At 36.0% G+C, this 25,478-nt stretch overlaps 2 protein-coding genes across 2 annotated transcripts in view; one reads left to right on the forward strand and one right to left on the reverse strand.

Annotated features, from left to right (window-relative positions):
- The window catches only part of LOC137292146 (trafficking protein particle complex subunit 13-like), a 176,475-nt gene that overhangs the window by 6,516 nt on the left and 144,481 nt on the right, over window positions 1-25,478 (forward strand). The window lies entirely within an intron of this gene.
- Window positions 18,980-25,478, reverse strand: part of LOC137292145 (sodium-dependent organic anion transporter-like) — a 38,947-nt gene continuing 32,448 nt past the window's right edge. Inside the window, exon 3 of the mRNA XM_067823685.1 lies at window positions 18,980-19,768. Coding sequence (XP_067679786.1) covers window positions 19,059-19,768 — 710 coding nt within the window. The 3' untranslated portion in view covers window positions 18,980-19,058. The remainder of the gene's footprint in view (window positions 19,769-25,478) is intronic.

The following is a 25,478-nucleotide window of genomic DNA, read 5'->3' on the forward strand; positions in this document are numbered from 1 at the left end:
CTCCAAGATTATCCAGGATGAAATCTCTGTTTATGTTGTGAGAAATTCCGTGGGACTTGCTGAACCATGGGTTTATTTGATTCTGATTACGAAAAAAAAAATCATAAAATCAAATCATGCTTTCAAATTTATTAATGCTCAAGTATACTTAGGCCATGATGGATCTAAGTAATGAGGGTAGCGGGTAGCCTTGTCCCCCTGAAAACCACGGTTCGTTTCCCTACATGGGTGCAATGTGTGAAAGTCATTGCTCGTGTACCTTGCTGTCATATTTCTGAAATATCGCTAACAGCGATGTAAATCCATACTCATTCGAACTTGTTACTGCACTCAGTGTATCAGTGTGCACATGAACTGCTTTCCTTGGAGGTTGTCCATCATTACTTTGAAAAAATTAGAAATTGAAGGATTCAGGGGTTCATTTAATTCATTGCTGTAACATCTTCATCTAATCAGTCTGCAATTCAAGCAACTTGTGTAGGTAAGCTGCAACAAATGAATGGTCCTTGTAGAAGATGAAGTTCAAGCTACTGGACTCATACATTTTCAGGCACAGACGGCAAGGGACTCATTTACATGTAAACCTTACAATTTTTATGACTTTCATTGTAAATTTTAACACTAGGAGGCATACATCAGCCAGCATCTTTACCACTTTCCCGGAGCCAAAATCAATTAAATTACTTTTTATTCAGTAAGTTCAACAAAGGTGAGACCATATAGTTAAATACATGTAAATTGAAAAAGAAAGACTATGGCAAGTTGGCTTGGATGTATTTGACAAGAACTGATGTGTAACTGCAACTGTTAACCTTCAGCTATGCATGTATGGTTACCTACAGTGAAAATCCCCCTTTAAGTCTCTTTTTCACTACATTATTGACTCCTAGAACTCAGGTGCTCAGCCTTCACAAAACATTAGCAGGATAGAGTTAAATTTGAACCAATAAGGTCATCAATTTGGTGGTTATTTTTGTAGCTGCTGGTTAAATTTGGTAAGTGTTCCAGGCTTATTTCAGTATGTTCCATTGTGCAGCTCCATATGGGGCCAAAATGGCTGCCAGTAAGGGATCAATCAAGGCTCTCCCTCCCCATCGCAGACAAAGATGCATTAGGTTATATTTTCATCCCAAAGACTTCTGTATACTGCAAAAGGGTAAATGGACACGCCACAGGGGAGTGTTCATATTAGCCAACAGTGATAAGATTAAATATGACTGAAATGAGGGAAAGCAATGAATTGATCCTATTAACATTTCTTCAGTCATGAAGCTGTGCTATATTTATATTACTCCACTTTTGATTCATGCTTTATCTTTCCATAAACCCAAAATGATGCACAGTGCAGTTGAAACTTGCTCACACATGACATTTTCCCTCTTTGACCATATAAACTAATTTTCAGATGTCTGAATCATTTATGTCAAGTGAATATTTAAATATATCTAAAATTTCATAATGCATAAACAAATTTTAATAACAAAACGGGCATGTGTGGGTTGTTTTTCTTTTTTTCTTTTTTTTCTTTTTGTGACAATAAAATTGTTGTGAATGCCTTGGTATTTCAGTGAGTGTATACTGGGATTCAGCACAATTCTGATATAATTTTGGTGTTGGAAGAGAGCTTAAAGCAATGCAGATCTCAGACTAAACCATTTTAGCGAAACCTTTGAGCATGGATATGGTCCTGACAAACCCTGAGAGTGAGTGAGTGAGTTTAGTTTTACTTCACTTTCAGCAATATTCCAGCTACATGGCAGCGGCTTGTAAATAATCAAGTCTGGTCCAGTCCAGAGATCAACAGCGTGAGCATCGGTATTAACCTGTTATCAGGTCATTACCAATCCCTGTAACCTCTTAAAGATATGAATGTAATAAACATTGCGAGGTGTCTGTTTTTGTAATCACAGTAATCATTAAATTTTAGTTGATGTTATGTTAAAATGTGCCTTTCTAATCAGGTGCAAATATGAAAGTGTTGAAGCATTTTGAATCGATCTTGTGGGGACTGCCAATATGCTAAAGCCTAATTACCTCCTTTTTGATTTGAAAGGCAGCCAAGGAAATCGGTTAATCCTTCTCATCATCAGGACATAAATAATGGATAGATAACTTCGTTATGACTGTTATAGCATTCTATAATTAGTACTTCATTTAACGAATGTCTGTTTCCATGTTATTGTATTATAAAGGTTTGTGAGACGATATGTTAGTCCCAATTATTAAAACATTTATTTCTCTTGAATAACTTCCTATTTCCTGAGAGGAAACCATTACAGAAGAGTTAATTCATTTATGGATTTCTTCTGATGTAAATATGGTACAAACAGCCTGTCATTACCTGTTCTGTTAACAAGTTTCTCATAATAATCTTTACATGTACTCCCAGTTTTACATTGCTTTGCCAAGGGTATTACATTTTTTTATTGTTTTCATATGCACAACATGGATGTTTGGACTCCAGCACAAGAAGGCCAGTACTGTGTGTATTCTAAGTGGAGTGTCCATCCTGTGACAGTACTGTGTGTCCATTACAATGACACCAACAATATTGTGTGTCCATTCAGGCCCCATCAATGACACCAACAGTACTGTATGTCCATTCAGGCCACTCCAATGACACCCACAGTACTGTGTGTCTTTCTTGGCTACTCCAATAACACCAACAGTACTGTGTGTCCATTGAGGCCGCTCCAATGACACCAACAATACTGTGTGTTGGCCACTCCAGTGACACCAACCGTACTGTGTGACCATTCAGGTCACTCTGAAATGACTCCAACACTACTGTATGTCCAATGACATCACTAGTGATGCGTATTCATTAGCTGATAACTGATCGATATAGCATAAGTTTCAATATGACACTACCAGTACTATATTGTATGTGTATTTATAGTGACATACTTATACCTGCATCAGTGCTTTATATTCATCAAAATGGCCAAATATCAGCTGATTCGGATTTTAATCAACCAAGTCTTTACCCCATTGCTAATATTGATCCAATATTACCAGGCAATTATTATAAGACCAAATAATGCGATCAAAGTAATATTATCCTCAACAATTTTAGAAATTGCTGTTTACTGGCCAACAACTACAAATCAATATGGATCCAGGGATGATGAAGGCAGCCCAGTTTAATAAGTACATGGGGCCGACTGATCACACCAGACTATAACCAGTACCAATAATCAAACTTCTTGCATGAGGAAGTGGCCATCATTACCAGGTTTCTGAACTGGCTGATCAGGTTGATCGGGACAGGGCCTGACTGTGTCCTGGACAAGTGCTTTTCATCGCACTCTGATAGGACATGTTGTGATTTTGATGAGATTTTTGACCACATTTGCCCCAATGGCCATGCAACTAGTAGACTTGTCAGAATGTATTAGCCTGCATTGCTTCAACAATCAATACCTCAGGAGGCCAGCTTTGTGGGAAGATAGAAGTCAGCCTTCAGAACTCCCCACTCCTCAGGGTTACACTTGCATGTTTTCTGACTAAGTATGAGTTTCGATAAGTTTATGAGTCACACTAAAAATGATTTGTCATATTCATGATTCGGCTATTGCTCTGCAATATTTCATTTTGGGTTTGACAGTTCAAAAGGGTGAATGTTTGCAGATTTTTGTAATTGTGTGCATTGGTGAATATTTGTCTTGGATATCCCAGACTATTGATCTAGATGTAGGGCATCTTGGTACCATTGATAATAGCAGGATTCGTTGTTAGATTTTGCTTGCTCATAAAACAAGACAACTTATCAAACAGCTTTATCTTCAAGCATTGACATGAAAGAGAGGTGGTGTTAAGACTTCTTACTTGATGTTTGTTGCCACTTTCAGTCATCCATGAGTTAATGAAACAGCTTCTTTTTTATGTAAACTTGGTTTTGAAAGATAATACTGTGAAGCATCCATTGAGCTCTTCCATATTATTTATTTTATCATTCATATAGATGGATATTGTCTCAGCCCCAAGGTATTTCGCTTTGATGAAGTCAGGGAACACTTGCTTCACTCACTGTAGGGATATGAAGTGATTCCTTTTAAAGAGGTTGAATACCATGGTATGTGTGCATACCGTATGCAATGGGATGTGACAGTAGGAGCATTTGTATTGTGTTACGCAGTTATTTCCGTCTACCCGGCTTCTAATCATACTTCATGATATTTTGGCCACACAAGTACTTATCCTTCGGTAAACCTGGGCAAGAGTTACCTCCCCATCAAATTAAGTTTTGGTATGCTGCAACATTTAATTGGAGATAATGTTGATACCCTCTGGTAGCATATTTTTATTATTTTTGAATATTAATCTAGTTTGAATTTACTACATTTAAAAATTCATTTCACATAAAAAATTGTTGTCATGATAAACATCCTTTTTACACTGATGAATCAATATTTCTTTTTAAAGTTTATCTAGAAGTTAGTGAATGTGTCAAATACTACACACTGCTCTAGAAGTGGATTTTTTTGATTTATTTCATATCAATACTGAAATATCTCTTTAAAAACACATACTGAATTATAAAAGCAAACAATTTTAAGGGAACTTTTATTGACATATTACTTTTTAAAGATGGTGCCACAAAGGGGTGACACTTGTCAAACAAATGCTCTAGTGACTTGCTGCTTTTGTTACATAATTAGATTTTCTACAAAATGATACCAAATTTATGAGTTTCTTGACATTTTGATGTTTTGTATCCAACCTCCTTAATAGAAACCTGAAACTTCATTCCTTTTGTTGTACCTCAGTGGCGTTAAATATTTTGCCTTGTTAGATGTCTTGATTTGTCCCACCCTGAAGGTTGGGGAAAAGCAATGCTGACTTTGTTGTTTAACTTGAGGCAACATTATTTACTCTGAAGAGTTGCCTCCCTTGGATATGCAAGAAACCTTTGATTATGATCCAGGTCCACCCTGATATGTTTCTAGGGTTCTCATAACCATACCCATGCTTATGAATTCAGTTTAGTGGTACCCTCCATCATGTATCAAGGTGAAAACCTTCCTTATCTTGTTTACAAGAGCAGTTTACAATAATAATAATAATAATAATAAGAAGGATATTTATAATGCTAGATATCCTGGTCAAAGAGTACAATCAGATCGTTATTACCCCGGATAACCCAAGCTGCCTGTTAGGCACTAAAAGATTAACAGCCTCACGACTTGTTTCAGGGGGTACCTGTTAGGTAACAAGCTTTTTATCAAATTCCTTTCATTTAGACACAATGTTGCAGCCTGAGGACCTTCCACAGTTTTTTAACAGGAGGCAAAAGCAGTTAAAGTGACAGTCATGTATGTATCATTGCTATGATGTGAAGTCACGTCCCCCTACCCACACCTTTCAATAGAATAATATATTGCAATTTGTTTCCCTTGAGAAAATGAACCATCAGTCAGCCACACTACATATTATTATTGATTAGCCATTGTATTGTGTACACAGCAGAAAATACAGCTCCCCAGAACACTGTCTGAAGGCATCAGTAGCATATGAAGAATAACACTTGCTTTAACAAGTAGTTTGTAGGAATATTGTGTTTGGTCAGAGAACCTGTTCAGCTGAACCTGTTTGTAGCTGCATACGACAAGCAAATGGGCTGTTGGTATTGCTGCTTGAGGTGGATATTTTGTCATCATTGATGCAATGTCATTGGGACCTTGTCAACTTCAGAATAGAATTCAATATTACTACCAAATTTGGAATCATTCTTGCCGATATTTTGGGGTACAATGAGTGAGATTCAGAGAAAATGAACCAGTCTGACATATTGCATCATCATTATCATAATGATCAGGCAGTATACAGTGATACTGAACTTACGCATCACTCACTCACTCAATCACTCACTCACTCACTCAATCACTCACTCACTCACTCACTCACTCACTCACTCACTCACTCACTCACTCACTCACTCACTCACTCACTCACTCACTCACTCACTCACTGCATTGATCAGTAGCTCATTTCACCCACCTGTAAATGGTACAGTAAAATGTTATTAAAAGCAGATAAACTCATGACGACGAGCAGATGCTTAACCACCAGGCAACCACACTGTACCTCTATTTAGCAAAGCACCAATGTCATTGTCATGGCTGTAGCATTGTGTCATGCTTCTACCAAGTTAAACACTATTTACAGAGATGGTTAGAATCAGTTAAAGTTACCAATTGCTTACTTGAACAATGCATATTTGTTCCCTACCACAATGCAGAACAGGGGGCTATGTACTCACCAGCATCTATAGATACGTCACGATTCTTGTTTACGCGATATCTCATGAACTGTTATACTCAATGTCTTAACAATTTGGTGACAGACTACATTTGGGGATTAAATAGACAGCAGTTGATTGTGGTGAACTTATCTTGTTTGCAAGGGTGACCACGACTCTTGTTAACTCAATATCTCATGAACTGCTAGACCCAGTGTCTTCAGATTTGGTGACAGGCTACACTTAGGCATCAGGTAGAGACCAGTCAATTTGGGTGATCTAGACCTTATCTTCCACTGTCTCTTGACCACTTTTCAAGCTCTTATTAACCTTATATCTCATGCACAGTTGAACCAAATGTCTTCATGTCTTCAAATTTGGTGAATTACATAGACAGCAATAATGATTTTGGTGAACTTGATCCTATTTATAATGTGACCACAACACTTTGTTCACTTTCCAAACTTATGTTAACGTGATATCTGATAAAACATTGCAACCAGTGTCTTCAATTGTATCGACAGCCTACATTGGGTGATTATGCAGATAACACTCTTTTGTGTGTGACCAGTAAGTAATAGATTAGCAGCAGGGACATTGCCACATTAGTGTCAAACACTTCTTCATATATATTTTGTCTCTATGTAGCTACAAGATTGGACAGTTTAAGAGTATCTGACAGTAATTGTTTTCTGATTCTCTGTGTAAGAAGTTCAGAGAATTTGTCTTAAGATTATGGTATTTACATTTAGAACGGCAGTTTTTTTCTGACTGTTGTCATCAAACACCACTTACTGGCATCTAGATTTGTTATAGTCTAAGGTTATCTGCATATTAAATGTATGCATAGAGGCATTTGTTCTTATGTTATTGTTTTGCCATTGGTTATAGTGGTATGAAAAATCTAGAGCTCAGACAGGTTGAATAATGCCCTTAGCAGTGGATAATGCCCTTAGTAATGGATAATGCCTTTAGTAATGGATGGTGCCCTTAGTATTAGATGATGCCCTTAGTAGCGGATGATGCCATTAGTAGTGGATAATGCCCTTAGTAATGGATGGTGACCTTAGTAGTGGATGGTGACCTTCGTAATGGATGGTGCCCTTAGTATTAGATGGTGCCCTTAGTAATGGATGGTGCACTTAGTAATGGATGGTGCCCTTAGTATTAGATGGTGGCCTTAGTAATGGATGGTGCCCTTATTATTAGATGATGCCTTAGTAGTGGATGATGCCCTTAGTTGAGGATGATGCCCTGAGAATAAAAACTACCCAGTGTTTACAAGGACTGACTGAAAGGGATCTAATCACCTGCAATATATGCACGTTTCAGCATCAGAATATGCCCGATAGAGACTCCCACAAAACCAAAAATGGCCACCAGCCTATATCAAACAGCTCTGAAGAACTCATGTTTATTGTCATGTTTGCTTTCATTGAAAATGTCAACATTTCCAGCTAAAACTTTTGACAGCATCTTTAAACCAACTTGATGCTGAATGTGTGGGAGAGATGAAATGCTGATAATCTAGGTTTACCATAGATGTTTTATATTAATTGGTTCAAGGATATTTGTCTTGAAGACTGTTGCCCATACTGTGCGTAGAGATGAAGATTGATTCTTTATTTTTATCTTTGTTTTGGCATGTTAATACTTGGTACTCTTTGGATTGTGGCCATTTTTTGGTATACTTTGGATCATGGCCATTTTTAAAATAAAATATGGCAGACATATACACTCTTAAGCAAGGATATACACTTTTAAATAGTATATCGCAATATTATGTTGCAATAGACTTTCACATAAAGTTGCAATAGACTATCATAATTGTAAGTTTCTATAGACTATCACAGTCGTATGTTGCAGTAGTCTATCACAGTCATGTGTTGCAATAGACTATCACAGTCGTATGTTGCTATAGATTATCACAGTGGTATGTTGCAATAGTCTATCACAGTCATCATGTTGCTGTCACAATTGTATGTTGCAACAGACTATCACAATTGTATATTGCAATAGACTATCACAATTGTATGTTGCAATAGACTATCACAACTGTATGTTGCAATAGACTATCATTATGAACTTATCACAGTGGTTGTTTCCACCTGGTTAGCAGGGTATGGGACAAATGTCATTTAGGCAGGAAAGCATTTATTGATGAATTTGTTTAAAGGCATAACTATCAGCCTGATCAAGTTATGCTTAAATACACAGAGCTCGAAAACTAGCATTGTTTATCATTTGATAATTGAAAAACCTTGTTTCATTTACAAGTCTACTAATGGTGCAAACAGAATATTTTCACGTGAATATAAGTTGCATATGGTCAGATTACTCCCATGCAAATCTTTGATCATGGTAGTGCCATAAAGACAGAAAGAGGCTGGTGAATTAGCTTTCATGTGTTCCACATCTTTATCTTGTTTATCATGGAAACTCAAACAGGAAATACTGGTGTAATGGTAGACTGACACTTTGTCACTGCAGCTATATAATTCTGAAAGAAACAGCAACAAAAATGAAATTGGCTTGGAGTCCCCAGGAAGGAGTGAGTGAGTGAGTTTAGTTTTATGCACACTCAGCAGTTTTCCAGCTATATGATGTTTGTCTATAGATAATCAGATCTGGACCAGACATTCCATGAATCAACAGCATGAACATGACACACTGAAAATTTACAATATGGTAACATGTGTCAGTCCAGTCAGCAAGCCTGACCTCTTGATCCTGTTAGTCACCTCTTGTGACAAAAACGTAGGTTACTAAAGATCAATTCTAACTCGGATCTTCATGGGTTCCCAAGGAAGATGGGAGATTACAATCCTGACTTGCATATCTAGACTTGCCTCATTTACAGCTTCCATATAAATTTTACAATAAGGACTGAGTGGAAAAATTTGCTGTTGGCCCAATGTTAAGTTTGCAAGCACAGCAAAATACCAATTTGATTCCCATTTTCCTTAACTTATTCAGCTCAAATACCAACTTGAAATTCTGAATTTAGAGTTACAAATATTCAAACTAAGTATGGTTCACAGTTATTTGAAGAAAAGTAAATGAAAGGATGTATGGGACAATATTAACTTTTCAACATAGAGGAATGTATATTGGTGCAAATATTGCTAAAATGAGGATTTGGTTCTGATGTTTTATTAGCATGAGCACATTCTGAAAATATTTGGAAGGGAATTTAAATTGGTAAACATTGATTATTGACTCTGAATTTATAGAACCTCTTAGATTTTGTAAAGAATTCTATTCAAGTAAGATGAAAGGTAATGCAAGTACAATTTATCACTGGCAGCATTAATAAGGGGGTGAATACCTGAAGGCATACTGACCAAGGCAAGTTGGCACTAAGAGAAGACAGAGCTGAGTATATGAATGGTTGGTAGAGGAGCATAGTCACCTTGATGATTCTTGTCCTTGAGTAACACCTGTAATCAGGGTCTGAAAGGCATGATGTGGGGAAAATGACAACATGACAAGTAGCTAGGAAAACCAATGATATTTTATTGGAACAATAACAATGCCTAAGTCAATCGTACTGCTACCACAGAATCCTGCTTGATCCCATTTTAAACAACTATATAATGCTGTACTTAGACTATACAGAAGTGAAATAGTAGTGCAGAATACGGGATGTATCCCATACAGATCTCCAGTGCTCAACAGTATACAGGCATCAGATTGTCGCGCTCAAGAGTCTCTATTCTTGCATTAATTATATAACACTCTTAGAAATAAGACCCTACACACCTTTGTAAACTTTGTTAATTGTGTTAATTTTAATGCAAAATATGCTGATGTAGAAAATATATGTCACTGGAACGTTTTGTGCAATAATGTTTCATTTTTTAATACTTCATATCTGCCAAGTGATATGTCACTGTTTCACACTGTTTCAACAGGTTCCTGAAAATATTTGAAATGTGTTCACATTTGATTTTTGAAAGACATCTCATGCCTGTATATGTCTTTAATATGACAGAAAACTATATTACAATTAAATTGTACTGTCAAATTTCAAATACGTATGCTTGAAGTGTTGGTATGGACATTTTAATACTGGGTTTCCTTGCATATACATATTTTGTCTGATTACATGTGTAACTTAGGCACTGTTAAATAACAAATTTGCACATTGATTGAAATAATCACAAAATCTCTCAGAATATATACTTTAATATATGTTGATATAAAAAATGTCATCAGTAATATTAAACATTGACATGTAACTTCATTTACACGAGGATATACAGAAAATTTGCATATTGGATTGATTGTTTGAGTTTGGGGGGTTCTTAAAAACTGCTAATATAAATTCATATATATATATATTTTTATATTTTTTTTATTCAGTCTTTGATTTAACACCTACTTGTACAGTTGCGTCAAAATGATTGATGCTGAAAATACGAATTCTTTTCTCTCAGTAAATACAACACTGTCATGTCAGTCAACTTGAAGTACTTTTTCGCTTGTATTATGGATTAGGTAAGGCATTTTAGTTTATTTTGGCAAGATATGTTGTAGCATTAGCAGGTTAGTTTTGGACTTGTTTGCATAGGTGCATCTTTTCCGCATCTCTGTTGCATTCACTCATGCATACCTTGATGCAAGCATGGTTTGCTGGACCAAGTCAACACATTGTACTCATAATGCTTTGACAATATGGCAGCTGGTTCATCTGACATAAATATATTTATGTAAAATTATGGACAGTGGTGAATTTTTTTTTCTTTCATACCAGCAATTAATTATCTTTAAATTTGACATTGAACATGTGTGCACAAACTGGAAATTTGATGTTAATTCTTATGGTTAGGCCATTTTCCTTATAACATTTTTTTACAGATTTTCTCTTAAAGTAAATCCAAAATAAATATATCTTTGTTGTTTAATATTATTCTAAAATATAATTAGCAGTAGTGGTAGCAGTCATAAAATTAACTGTAAGTATGAACTTGTATGCTTTCTAATTGTTGCTCTCAACCCAGGTCATTCAAACCATTATATTTTTATTTATCCAAATCCATATATCACCATATATCCATATATTCAAAAAGCTTGCTGCTTTGATTTTCCAGTTTAATGATTCACTGCAATCTGATCAAATTAGGCAGAAATACTGATGTCTCTTGACAAACAGACCAGGATGTGATACACTACACACACAGATGTGGACATGTATAAACCAACAGTATCAGTTACAATTCTGTTCTTGTTCCAAGCAAAAATATCATTCAGGAAAATCAAGTTCTATGGATAGTCAACTTCTTTATTTGTTTTCGTTCAACTATACAACTTCTGAAATTGCTTTCAAACTTCAGTATAACAACTCACAATACTTGAATGTCTTGTACTAACATTGAGATATTTATTGTATCCATATTCAAATTACACCATGTTTTTGTATGTGTATTTTAATAGACCATTATTGAATTGCTGATCACAGGTATGAAACAGGGAAAAGGGATTTCATAGATTGTGAATTTCTTAGTAGTATATTCATGGGATATTATGACTATGCTTAAGCTGTGATGTCATCCCTGTCCAGAGAAATTGCTACACTCAACATGCTTACCATACCACGTATCACATGAAAGCACTGACATGTTCCTATAATACTCATCAGTTACTGCTCCGTCACACTCACAGCAACACTGTGCATATAACATATGATATTCATTAATTATCTATAGATCATATTTGAAATTTGACAGTACATAGAATACATTTCAGTCTCTTAATAGCAAGTAATAAATCACATCAAAGTTGAAAAATAATTACATGATATGCAAATTTCTGCATCTTGAAACTATCATGCCCATATATGGGTACATACTAAGGAATGTATGAGGTTCACAGGAGTCATTTGAAGGTCAGAGGTCAATCCTGACCAATCAAAAGCTGAGGATAAAATTGTGTCCTTGATGCATTGCCATTCTGAAGGACAAATGTGCAAGGTATCTTTGCATGGCTTGAATGTGAATGATGCTTCTAGGATATAATACAAACGTAAACAGCATGTATTATCTAACAATGATCATACCATAATGAGTCATGAAATGTGTCATGGTTCGAACACACACATATATTCAAGGGTGCTCCTCAACAGAGAGCAAGGGTTCATGAAGAGAAAAAGGGTTAAAGCAAATACCATAGGACATACAACTACTGATTCATGTTTTTTCAATAATAATACATCAGTGCATATTGAGTTTTAATACTAACTTCCTACAGTCTACTTTGGCCTATGCCATATGTTTCTTAATGACAATAAGCTGATGTTGTACCAATGCTCATTACAGATTTTCCTTTTCAGCAAATTTGTAAAGGGATAAAGGCAGACCATTATTTGAATTTTTCAGCTTTACAGAACTTCCTTATTAGTCCACCTGCTGAAAAATAGAAACCAAACAAGTTTTAACAGCATCATGCTGAGAAAAAACTGATTAGTTGTTGTGTTTTGAAGCACAATAATTACCAATTCATATGAACAGTTATAAGATTGGGTTGTTCTTTCATTTCACTTAATTTGCACAATATTAGTCTTCATTTTGTCTTCTTCTAATTTCAGTCTTTGTCTTTTAGCTGTCAGTGAGAAAAATACCAACAGGAATATGTTGCAATGTAAAGCCTAATCAAGAAATATATAATCTCAATTTTATGGTATAAATTACAGGATAAAATTTAGAAGTATAATTGTAGAGAAACCTATAAATAATGTAAATGTGTTGTCACTGAAATATTTTTTGTATCCACTGATATAATATTTAAACTATCAAAAGTGTTGGATTGGTCAGGTGGAAGTGTGGACAATTTATTTGGGTGAAGTTGTGTTTGGGCACATGCTCATTTAAGAAGATGTTACTAGTGATGTTATACTCACAGTTGTCTTTCTTTGTGTCAGTTCAGCAAGATCTTGACTGGTATGTATTTTCATTACAAGAGTCAGGTTGTATAGTATGCAGATGTTGGCTCACATTTAAATAGGTTACTTTGATTATAATGAAATGATTTACACACTCTATAATCTTAGTTTTTGAAATGTTAAAATTGTGTTTGATGGTTGCCATGAATAGGTTATCACAGTTTTTCTTCTGATTTCTGATTAGTCCATGAAATGCAGACATTTTCTTATCAAGAGAATGCTGGCTTATTCAGTTTCAGACTTTTTGGACAATGATGAGCATTTGCCAAATTGTTATCACACCAGTAAAACCCTGTTACCCAGACAACTTGTAGATGGTAATTACATTTGGAAGTGTCTGTATATGCATGTGTACAGTGGAATATCATTAATCATGATAGTATTGGATTAGAAACTGCCTATCTGTTTACAGAAACTCAGTAACACTTAACATGGGAAAGAATATGTGAGAAGTCTAATGGAAGATGAGATCTGAGAAGACTGTGCAAAGATTCAACAGTTTGGGCACACACAAGATCTCAGGGACATGAGTTCAAAAGTTTTGGACCTGTGACTGAAGATTAGCATTTTGCCAACTTTGTTTTGGTACTTAGCACAAAAGGTAGACTTGCACAAGTCTCTAAGATAAAAATGAGTAGTTTAAGTGACAATTTTGGAAATATAATATGTACTAGCTGTCCACTTTTCTAGACATGCCTCCTTGTAAGCTAGAATTTATGTACATCCATGAGCTCAGTATTCAGTACAGCCTTGGAGCAAGGCTATAGAAATTGTTGCTGTTGGTTTTCTGACTGACAGACAATAATGGTTGAGACATGTGCAGAAGCTTTTTTCAATTAAAATGGAAAACAATACTTCTTACCCTTGACTTGTTAAACCAGACATATGTTCCATTGTCAGTTTCCCAGGGGAGCTACACAGACTGGATAATCAGGGTTTCACTATGCAGTTTTGTTTATGTGCTAATATATCAATATGTTATACTCTTTTGTAAACAACTTAGCAAAATGTATTCAGAAGAAGAACCCAGCAAAATGTTTTCAGAAGACTTAAATGGTTTAAGCCAGAGACTTGTAGTCTCAGAATGTTGAAGGTTGTAAAGATGTCCCGCACTTAAGGATCTTGAAAACAGACACACTGTTCCACAAAATGGAACTTCATCACATTATACCATAACACATTTTTGCTCTTTGAGCTCAAAGAAAAGGTGGAAGGCTTTGGAGTAACCTCCCTTTGAAGTCCCTTTGAAGACTGAGAAAAACTGATCTCTCTCAAGAGTCATCCATCATATTGGTGAACTGGTTTGTTATTCATATATTTGCTAGTCAGATACTTGCAAAAGAAACGCTCTTTCTGGTTACAAGATGCAGATTGGCTGAAATAAGGTTATACGTCCAATTACACTTGTAAAATGTGGGATAATATCAAGGGCAATTGGGGGATAAAACACACACAAGAATTTTGCTGAAAAATTGGTTAGAGATAAATATTTTTCCTGCTCCATGAGTAAGGGAGGATGTAAATGGTGATCATGCTCAAGCATTGGTCAAGTGAGAAAAGACAGATACTTTGTTACACTTTCTAATTCTTTTAAGGAAAGTTATAATAGATTACAGTCTGCTGAGTATGTACAGCTACATGTAAAGACTGATAAGAATGAAAACATTTATTAGATGTGAGGCATTCCCTTGGACAATTTCAGTCAAGTCATTAACCTTGTAGCCAAAACTGGCATGATATGGTTATGCTGAAGGGATCGTTGGCATGGATATGTTCGACCTTTTCTTAAATATTATAGCACCTGACCTGCACAATTCTTGTACCTTTTCTACACAGATGTACTTGACATCCATGTGGGATATATGGCAGTGTTTAAATAAAATTATGACCAGACCAGTTGTATTTCTTGTTTTACAGATCTGCTTGTTGTGTTATTTCCAAGATTCAGAAAAAAATAAGGATTATTTTTTCTTGCTGAAAGAATACAATTTTAATATTTTTATTGGTCAAAAATGTTAATGTGACAGAAAATGTTTTCAGATTGTTTTTTTGCCCCATATGCTTGTACAGTATGATGACAAAAGTAGTTGCGATTTTTCGAAAATGGCCATTTGGCTTCGATTGCAACATCTCAGACTTTGTCTCATGCTTCACAAATACTGAACATATTTCATGTTTGATACATGATATACGATTAGCTATATGTAAGCTTGATATACGATTAGTGTACATGTGCAATGACATAACATGTTGTCTGTCTGGAATGCAAAAATTGTCTGCTGTAAACAGTGGGCTGTAAACAGTTGATTGTAATATTAATGCTGTCAAGTATCATGAAATACTTAAAGACAACCTCTGGCCTGTTCTAGCTCAGCACTTCAAGATGACAACGTCCCAGTATATTGGGCACAAATTATTCAGGAATACAAACATGACAATTGCATAACTGTAAATTGCATGATTTGGCCTGCACAGTCTCCTGATCTTAATATTATTGAAAATGTGTGGATATGCATCAAATATTTTTGAATGTCATTTAGCAGTGAAAATACATAAGAATGAAGATTTTTATGGATATCAACTTCTTTATGAGAGAACACAACGTTTCGGAGTTAATGCTTACTCCTTCATCACCTGATGAACAAAAAGATGTTCAGTGTTCTCTCATAAAGAAGTTGATATCCATAAAAATCTTCATTCTTATGCATCAAATACACTACATTGATGATCACAATCTATCCTGACCACTGAATCAACTGACACCATCCACGATGTTTGAACAAATATCACACTACACTATGTACTTGACCAAGTACTGAGGTATGACATTATTCTTTTCTTGAAACATTGCTGTTTATAGGTTTCAAATGGTCTTGTGTTTATCTCTGCTATTTTTTAAAAATCGCAAATATTTTTGTCATCATGCTGTACACTTCTTGTATTGGCAAAAGCAAAATACTTTCAGCATTTAAAAGGAATCTTACTTTGAATGGTGGGGATGGGGGGGTTTATTTTGATATAATTTATTCCTCCGGCCTTTAGGATTTCTGAAGACAAAAATCCTTAAAACAAAAAATAAAGTTGGTTTGGCCTAATACAAAAAGATGTTCAGTCCGTCCTCATCATAACCCTAATGGTGAAAGTATCTGTATGATCCTGACATTCAAATATGCTACTCATATTAACTTAAGTTATCATTATTTTTTTCATATCATTCAAGTTAGTCTGTCACTGCATGATAGATTGAAAACTATAGTGACGTGACAGAATGAGGCAGAAAGCCGCAAATACTATCCATGTGTAATTTGCAACAATATATGGTGTTCTACCTGAATGTAATGAAGAATGAACCATCGATTAAGTAGTTTACATTAATTAATGGTCAGTACAGACGAATTATTTGTGTTTTTGCTGAAGACTGATTGTTTTATCTTTCTTATTTATGTGTCCTGTTGGCAAAGCGGTCATAGTGCTAAGATAATCACAGCACCAAGATGATTTTTTTACATACCCTGAAGCGCAGTACTGCTGTGTAAAACAAGGCCGTGACTGTTCAGTTAGATATTTTTTTTATCATCTAACTTTCTATGTCAGATGATCGAATGGTCCCATAAGGTATTAGAACAGTTTGATGTCTCATACCTCTCGAATCTTTATTCAGTTTGGGATTGCATGTTTTACATTTTAATATCACAGATTTATCCTTGTTCCGTTTGGTTCTAATACAGCTATGGCAGCCATTGTGGTATGGAGTTAACCATTTCAATGATTTGAACCAAGTTACACTGACATTATAACATGAAACATGAATAATTTTATAAAGATACAAATTAGAATTTCACTATTCTTAACTGCCTCAATTTCAGGCAGGCATCAATGCTAATGCTACTTGCTATTAGTATGTCAGTGATGCTCTGCGATCTTCATCTTGATTCACTTTTGGTGCCAAAGTTTACTTTTGATCCCCTGCAGCCTCCACCAATCAGATAAGAAAGATCAACCAATCATAATCAGATGGGAAATATAAGCCATTGAATGATTGGTGGGATGCCCATAATACTTACACATGCACAAATACTGTACAGCTAAGTGTTTCTACTTGATAGTATCAACCAATCACATGGCAGTTAGGGTCAGATATGCCCAAGAAATACAAGTCATTGATTGGTGGGTTGTTGGTATTACAGTCACACATGCACCAATACCATACAGCTAAATGTCACTACTTCATTACATCTGTCTGTGATGGATACATGTATATTGCATCGGTTTGCCAACACGCATCCTTCATTATCGCATGTAATATATCACCAATCTGTCACAATAATAATGCTAGACTGATTCACCTGTATTGCCTTGTTTGAGAGGGGACGTTGCCACCGATCCCTCATCCCTAACTTTGAAAAGAGTTTCATGACCTTGACCATGAAATCAATAGCCAATGAATATGTTTTCTTCTGAACCTAGGTTTTTTATTGAAAACTGCAGCCTAATACAGACCATGTACCTTGAGAGGAAACTCACTGGTTAAATTTTAACTTTTAAAATTGTATTCTGAGTACTTACAATGATCTCCTGTTAAAAGATAATCTCTAAGCTCTAGTTGATAAATAACGTGAGTGTGCTATAACTGCTGATGTGCTATAACACTATAGTCACAGTATACCTGCTTGTAACAATTTGACTGGACGGTTAGTTTAAAATTGTATCATTTAAATCTGGTTTAAAATGGAGTTATGTTGGTGAGTAGGTCCAGCACATGTATTACAGAATGAAGATACAAAACACTGGATAATCAAGCATGGCTATTGTGTTGCATCACAGCTACTCGATCTAAGCTACAAAGTATCATATGTACAAGTAAACAGTGAAAAAATCCTTAGAAAGCCATCTTTTGCTTGTAACTTTTATCCTATTTTTGTATAATGAAAGTTGATCTGAAGTAAATGTTGAACACCACCTTTCAAACAGGGCTAAAGGGACATAGCGATAAACCTGCTGGTCATGGAAAATTCTTTATGGCTCCATTATAATGACTGTTAGAACCACCAACTCCATATTGTTTACAATGGAAAATTCCTATAAGACTTTATACTGACTAGGCAAAATCAACAAATCAGGATTACAAGTTCAAAGCATGAGTTTGGTTCAAGTCTAGTACAGGTTTCATGTACTTGTATCTTAGACACATAAAAGGAAACAATTCAAAAGCAAAACCAAATGTATATGTAGACAAAAGCTTTGCTATTTAGATAATGAACACACTAAATGAAGTTTTTTCTTGGGATTTAATCACAAGAAATTAATGCTCACAAAGTTCTTATCAAAATGAATGGTCAGCAAATAATATTTAAAATAAATGCATAGTTTCCAGCCCCTTAAAATACATCAGAAATTTGTAGGGATTCTTCTAGATGCAACTTTGGGTATGTTTGTTCAACAGGATAAGAGTTACAGGCAGATGGTGCTGTTGCTATGCACAAATCACTGATGGACATATAGGGCATCCACCCATGTCTGGAGGGACTACATGATAAAAAATAAATTTAGAATCAAAATAACAGACAAAGTGGGAAAGGATTGCACTGTTGTCTTCTCACACACTGAGGTCATGTGACAAGCATTGCCAGTGCAATGTGAATATGTGTTTTTTTACACGTGCGTCTAGATGGAAACGTTTGCATGTGGTGACCAGCACCGTAGAGCTTTGTTGGCTGGAAAAAACATCCTAAGCATGTATCAACAATTGTAATAAAAATCAACATTCATACACATATAAACCAAGAAACATTGCTTATGCTTTACCACTGAGATGTCGGCCTGAGAATGGTTGTTACTGTACTAAAGGTAATTGGAAAGTCCTAAGACGAAGAAATGCTATAACACTGTCACTTTTTCATTGGGGGTATTGTGTTCATCCTCAGAATTCTCCGCCACAAACAGTGGAGCAGACAGAGCTGCTATTCCCGGCTGGTTCATGATGCCAGAAACAATACTGTAGTTCCGACAGTTCTTCTGTTTCCGACTTTCCAAGAAATTATCAACCCACTTCTTGACCGTCTGCAGGATGGCCAAGCAGACGTAAAGTCCTGGCATAGTGAACATAACCCATATTGGAATCATAGAGGCTGTATCAGCAGCTGATTGAGGAAGAGAAAATCGCAGGGCAGCTAAAACAATCAAGCAGTTCATGCTTGACGTCTCCAGTGCTATTGTTTTGATGAAGCGGACTTTCTGCCGACATGCCACGGAGCACACAAATCCAGTTGCACATCCACACACAGGAAGCAGAATTGCCCCCAGAACTGCGTAATTATCGATGTATTCAAACACATACATATTTATGTAAACACCTAATGTGATATAGAGAATGGTAGCAAGAAGCAATAGTGGTTTAATCAACCAGGTTAAAATGGCATCTGCTATCACAGGCCGGAACCTGTTTATCACCAGTCCAAATGCGTAAGCAAAAAATGTTGAAGCCAACCAAATTTCGAAATTGTAAATTGGAATATTCTTTGTGGTCTTCTCTTCAACTCCTTGTTGAAAGTATTGTCCAAGAACGAAAACCCATAATGGAGCCGTACCTGAAACAAACAAGGAAAGAATGTAAATTATGTCAAAAGATTTCATGTAGCTTTGGTAAAGATTTCTACGTAGCTTCCTTGAATGTTGCCTGACATATGTGGCTGTTTGAGCAAGCCTGTCTTCCTTGCTGATCAAAGAAACATCATTCACAGATTTTCATGTAATGATCAATTTTCCCCAAAAGCCATCATTGTTGATATGCAGAAGACATTAAATGGGATATTGATCTACTAGAGCTGCTGTATGGGGTAGCTGAAGACTCGTTCACCATACTTCATCTCAACATGCTTTTTGTGACTCATTAAAGATTACACCAACATATTAGAGAGGAGTAGTTGTACTGCTAGCCCTTTACAGTCAATACTATTTGCCTTCTAAAGAAGCTATTAGGATTCCTGACTTGGAGAATGTTTGACCTATAGAGGAAAAATTAGGCTTGTTTGCAGCGAGCAATTTTGTTATTTGTAAGAACATGATATATTGATTAAGTCTTGCTCGTTACAAGTTATGATACATCATATTTTTGGATCTGCCATGTGTCTGATGATTAAAGAGAAAAAGACATAACAGGATGATATCAGTCAGAAGCCTGTGCAGGTTGCTGTTTTCTGTGAAGCATCAATTAACACTGATGAAAAACAGGGAGCATGGTTCGTCAATCACAGGAAACAGATACTAAGCAGTTTGTCTTGTGGGGAAAAAAATCTATATTTTTTTAAAGTTGTGCAACACATTTCAGTAAATGGAGGTTTCAATTGCAAAATTTTCAAAAGCAGGATATGAGTAGTGAGTATGTTTTTATGCTGCTTTTAGCAATGTTTCAGCAGTACCGTGGCGGGGGACAACGGAAATGACACATGACACATTGTACACAGGAGGATAATTGAACATGGGTCTTTAGCATGACAAGCCAACACTTTGACTGCTACCAGAGACCATATAATATATATGGTCTCTGCTGCTACGATACCTCACTGCCCCACAACAGGAGGTAACAACCGTCAACAGAGGATTCAACAAGCTATGAGAAATAATAAATTGTTCAAACTGAGTTGAAGAATGCGTGTTTCAATCTTTGGCTCAACTCAGAAACAGTTTTAGGGAGAAAATTTTAAAAAGTATGATATGTAAACTCAGCAGACATAATTCCATGAAGGCAGTCTATACATGGTCCTGATCAACTCACAACAGTGAGTTGTGAACAAAGGATGACATTGTATGATATGTTCCCCAGCAGTGACGCCTGGTGATGTTCTGTAGCTTCTGGTGACCAGTCAGATTCAATAAATCCACTTGTGGAAAGGTTACACACTGTCGTTCTGCCTTTTTGGGTGATATTCTTGAATAATCAACTGATCGGCTATTTGCCATCAGGGCCAGAAGAAACATAAAAGTAGTAACCAGGAACGATTCCCTGTATCTGACAGCTGGCCAGAGCATTTGTGGTTTCTTGTAGACCAACATGAATGGTTTAACAACACACCCAGTCTTCAGGCTGCAACAGCTTCAGGTGACAAATAGGTGCCTTAGGTGAAGGGAGTCAGTGTTCAAGAACATATCAACAGCAGATAATTCCAAGCAGAACATTTTGTCTTGTAACAAAGGTTGTAGAATAGTTTGGAAGCAGTGTTACAGTATAAGGTTCTGCAAAGTATGGATTGTGTGGCTTCTGATTAATGTACTCATTATTGATAAGTAATTGCCACAGATGGGGAGAGATCAATTTTATTTTTTTGGATTACACATCCACCAGACATATTTTTTTTTCATGAATAATGGCAAAAATTTATAATTTGTCCTTTTTTTTCCTGATGACATTTTCTGTCCAGAAATGTAAATTAGCAAAAAGTTTTTTTGTATTTTGCCCCTATATACACTTCATAAATTGTCAAAAGTAAAATACTTGTAGTATTTAGAAGGAATATTACTTTGACTGGTGATTTTAATTTTTTTCCCTTCCTGCCTGGCTTTAGGTTTTCTGAGGACAAAGTTCCGTAGAACAAGAAATATTGTTAGTCTGGCCTAACATTTACTAATTCTTGGTTCTCTTGTAAATTTAAGAGAAAAGAAATAATACACCAGCTCGTTTGAAGGATCTCATAAAAATGTAATAAATTTGTTTTATCTGTAACAACAAGGATTATGAATATTATGAATCGACAAAAGTATGACACATCAGTAAATAAACATTAACAGAACCATGAACCATGTTGTCATATTTTCGCCACGTTTCTATGCACATAGGAAGTTGTTTCAGGTGCTGCTTCTGTCTTTTTTCGATAAGATATTCACAATACATAACCCAAAGAAATATTCATGCTTCCTTTCATCTGCTTCTCATGTTCCAAATGTGGATAAAATTTTATAATGAATAAGTGGTCATGAATACAGATTACATTTTTATCATTTCCTGGATTGCTTCCATTCTTAATAGTTTATAAAACAAGTAGGATCTTCAACAAGACATTCTCAGTGTATCAAAGTTTGGATGAACTTAGTCACAATGAACTGGTATCCTAGTGACTGATCCTATTATATAGATCTCAGCACCAGGGTTTATTGGCAGGACACTGTCCTGATGTGGCTGACCTTCGCTGGTGGAGTTGTGTTCATTACACAGACATACAAAGTAGATGGAATTGGTCTGGTAGTCTCCCAACTTTCTCGCCTGCTGATGTCCAGTATGCTGCCGTTCTTGAATATGCATGAGAGTTTTACGTGTGCAATTTTCTCTGCTGAAGTACTGCTTGAGTGGAAATTTGGCAAATGTGACGCTACGCATTATAAAGGAAGAGTTATTGGAAATGCAAATATGATGTAGAATATAAGTTTGAGCTTGTCAGGGAAAGAATATGGTTGAAGTATAAACTGATTGTGAAATTATCTTCTTGCGTGTTGGGTATAAAAACTGCATACATCAACCTGAGGCTTCGGCCCCTTCCTTAGGCAGTCTGTCTGTTACAGTTAACATTCAGTTATTGGTTTGGGTGGCCCAGGGCGATGTCCGACCAAGCTATAAGATGCATGTTACTAAACTCCCATATCTGAATCCAGAGTTGTGACAGTCACAACATGGAATATGGTCCAGTTCCTTTCTGGTATGGGATTTTAGTGCTAAGGCAGCCATAACTCCGATGCTTAAACATAGTCTTCCATCAATCAAAGCTGTAAGATCACTAAACCACTAGGCTACCTACTGTCCAACCCCCTTTCCACATTGAAGACACGTTTGTCTGGGTAACGTATCATAGACTAATGCTTAGTCTCTGAATATATAATTTTGACAGTAACAAACTGAACCATACGAATTGAAAAGGAACCCCAGGGAGTTTCAGAACCTAAGGACATCTAGACTTGCTTCGTTTAAGGCTTTAGCATTGCAGGGATGGCTAGGCAGCAGGGAAAATAATTTGGTTCAGGGACTGTGAGACAGACTGAAGGTACCTTGGCATGGTGTACATAGCAGGGACATCACGGCTGCAGTGTGCGATAGTTCCAGCCTTCATTAACTACATCCCACTGATCTAAGTGCTGTAACTTGAGTGTGTTGCAGTGTGGTTATAACACTCAAATCAAGTGTAGCAGATCATTTTAATGTTTGATCCCATATTTTACTCTCCACAAATTCAGTTCATGTGTAGTTTCTTCCTTTGTAATTACCACAGCATGTTCCAGGCAGCAGAGGATACGCTGCAGCCTCATGGTTCACTCATACTGATACCAAGAAGGGAGGGCATCATGACTTGTTAAATTAATATAAGCTTATAATCTTTGTTGAAGTCATTACAAAGGAGAGATCCAGTTTCGTTGCTCCTGACAATATTTTCTTTTTGTTTCTCTGACATTTTGAAAGCTGTATTTCACAAGTGATGCATAAATACCTTGACCTTTATCAATATTACACAAGCTGCATTGAGTTCACTGTTTTAATTCTTTGTGCAAAACACAGGAACTTTTATTTTTGTCACATATATTTTTTTTCAATTTGTTGAGTTGTTGTTGTTCAGCAGTTCATTCATGGCTGTTTCATTTTCATTCTGAAATGTACGTACTTGGTGTTTGTCTGTGTAAACCTGGGCCAAGAGTTTTTAAACTCTCTTAGGGTTACGATATTCATAAGTAGATTTTAATGTATTGCACTTATAACTATTTTAGCGCTAAGAGGTCGTCAGATATCTAGGCCCTGCTCTCTAATGACAATTAAATGTTGCCATACAGAAAATGTATTTAATGAGAAGTCCAGAAATTTATGCTAGAGGTTTATACTGAAACTCCTGTTGAAGTAATGAAGAAAAATGTTTAAGGTCACTGATTCTCTTATTTGGGTCAGGAAACCAAAAACATAGATTCACAGTAATGACACTGGGTTAAATCTGATTACTGACTTGTCTTTTTTGTTTGATGATTTTGCAGGCCTTGCATCAAGGGTTAACACTGCACTTTAACATGACCCCCTCTCCTTCTGTCTGGTGTCGTGTTCCTGTTTATTAATACTACTTTCCTTACACATCTGATTACTTCAAAGACATTCCTCTAGTTTTCATTTTAATACTATTGTATTACTTTAAAACTGATATAATTATGATATCTTAATTTCACTGAGGTAAAGGGCAGACAAATTCAGTGATCAAGAGCAGATAAGGTTATTTTCTAGAAAACACCCTTTCTTTTCAAGCTGTCTCATACATTTCTATCAGCTGTGTTGTGAAAATATATTGACCTTGCCTTGGTTTAATAAAGAGGTTTTATATGGAAATCTGTTTTATGATGTTTTTCACATTTGTCATGGTGGCTTTAAATGCATCTTGGATTTGACATCTAATAAATGTTATTAAACTAAATGTCAACATGAATGATTGCCAGCCACAGGACATTCATCCAGAATATTTATTGTGGAATAATGTTGTAAAATTCCTTTATATATTTGTACCTAATACACTTCACAAAAGTAAAATGAATCCAATGCTTTTAAGATACTCCTCTCAGTGTTAATTTTTTTTCTACCATAGTTTATAATTGTATGGAATGAGAAGAATGTCCTTACCCTGCTTGGAGCTCAGCAGTGTATGATGTAAGGAGCTGTAGGCATGATACACACTAACACAAAAACCAAGCACCTGCTGAAACAGGATCATAAACACAGTTCTTGTTTCACAGGACGCCGAGCAATATATGCCTTGTGTGCTGCTCATTGACAGGTACTTAGTGATGATTTGGGATAGAACTGGTCTTTGCAACCATTATGCTTATGATAATAGGTTGACTGAAGGGGTCTGGTGTCTTTCAAACATGGCTGATGCATGTCATTGTATCCCAATTACATGGATCGATGCTCATGATGATTGTCTGTGCTAAATCTTCTGACCATTGGTTTGAATCCTAGATTTGCCGTGATCACATTTCTAGGCTTGTCAGCACTATACTTTGGCTTCCATCACTTCAGGTTTGCTTCCTAAATCAAGCTTATGACTGGGATACTGTCCTGTACAATGTTTGGACCCTGCAACTGTCTTTCTTCAGCCTGTCTTGTGAACTGTAAGTTGGAGGCAGGATGTGTGGTAGAAACTAATCAATGTACAGGTTAACTTAGAGGAAAAATAGGTCAGTTAAAGTTTCTGGTTGATGTCTGTAAATATGTCTCTAAACACATGGGTCCACACTATCAACAGACACGACCTTTCAGTATGATCATCCATGTAATAACATAGT

The sequence above is a fragment of the Haliotis asinina genome, chromosome 7 (assembly GCF_037392515.1).
Source record: "Haliotis asinina isolate JCU_RB_2024 chromosome 7, JCU_Hal_asi_v2, whole genome shotgun sequence".
Classification (NCBI taxonomy): domain Eukaryota; kingdom Metazoa; phylum Mollusca; class Gastropoda; order Lepetellida; family Haliotidae; genus Haliotis; species Haliotis asinina.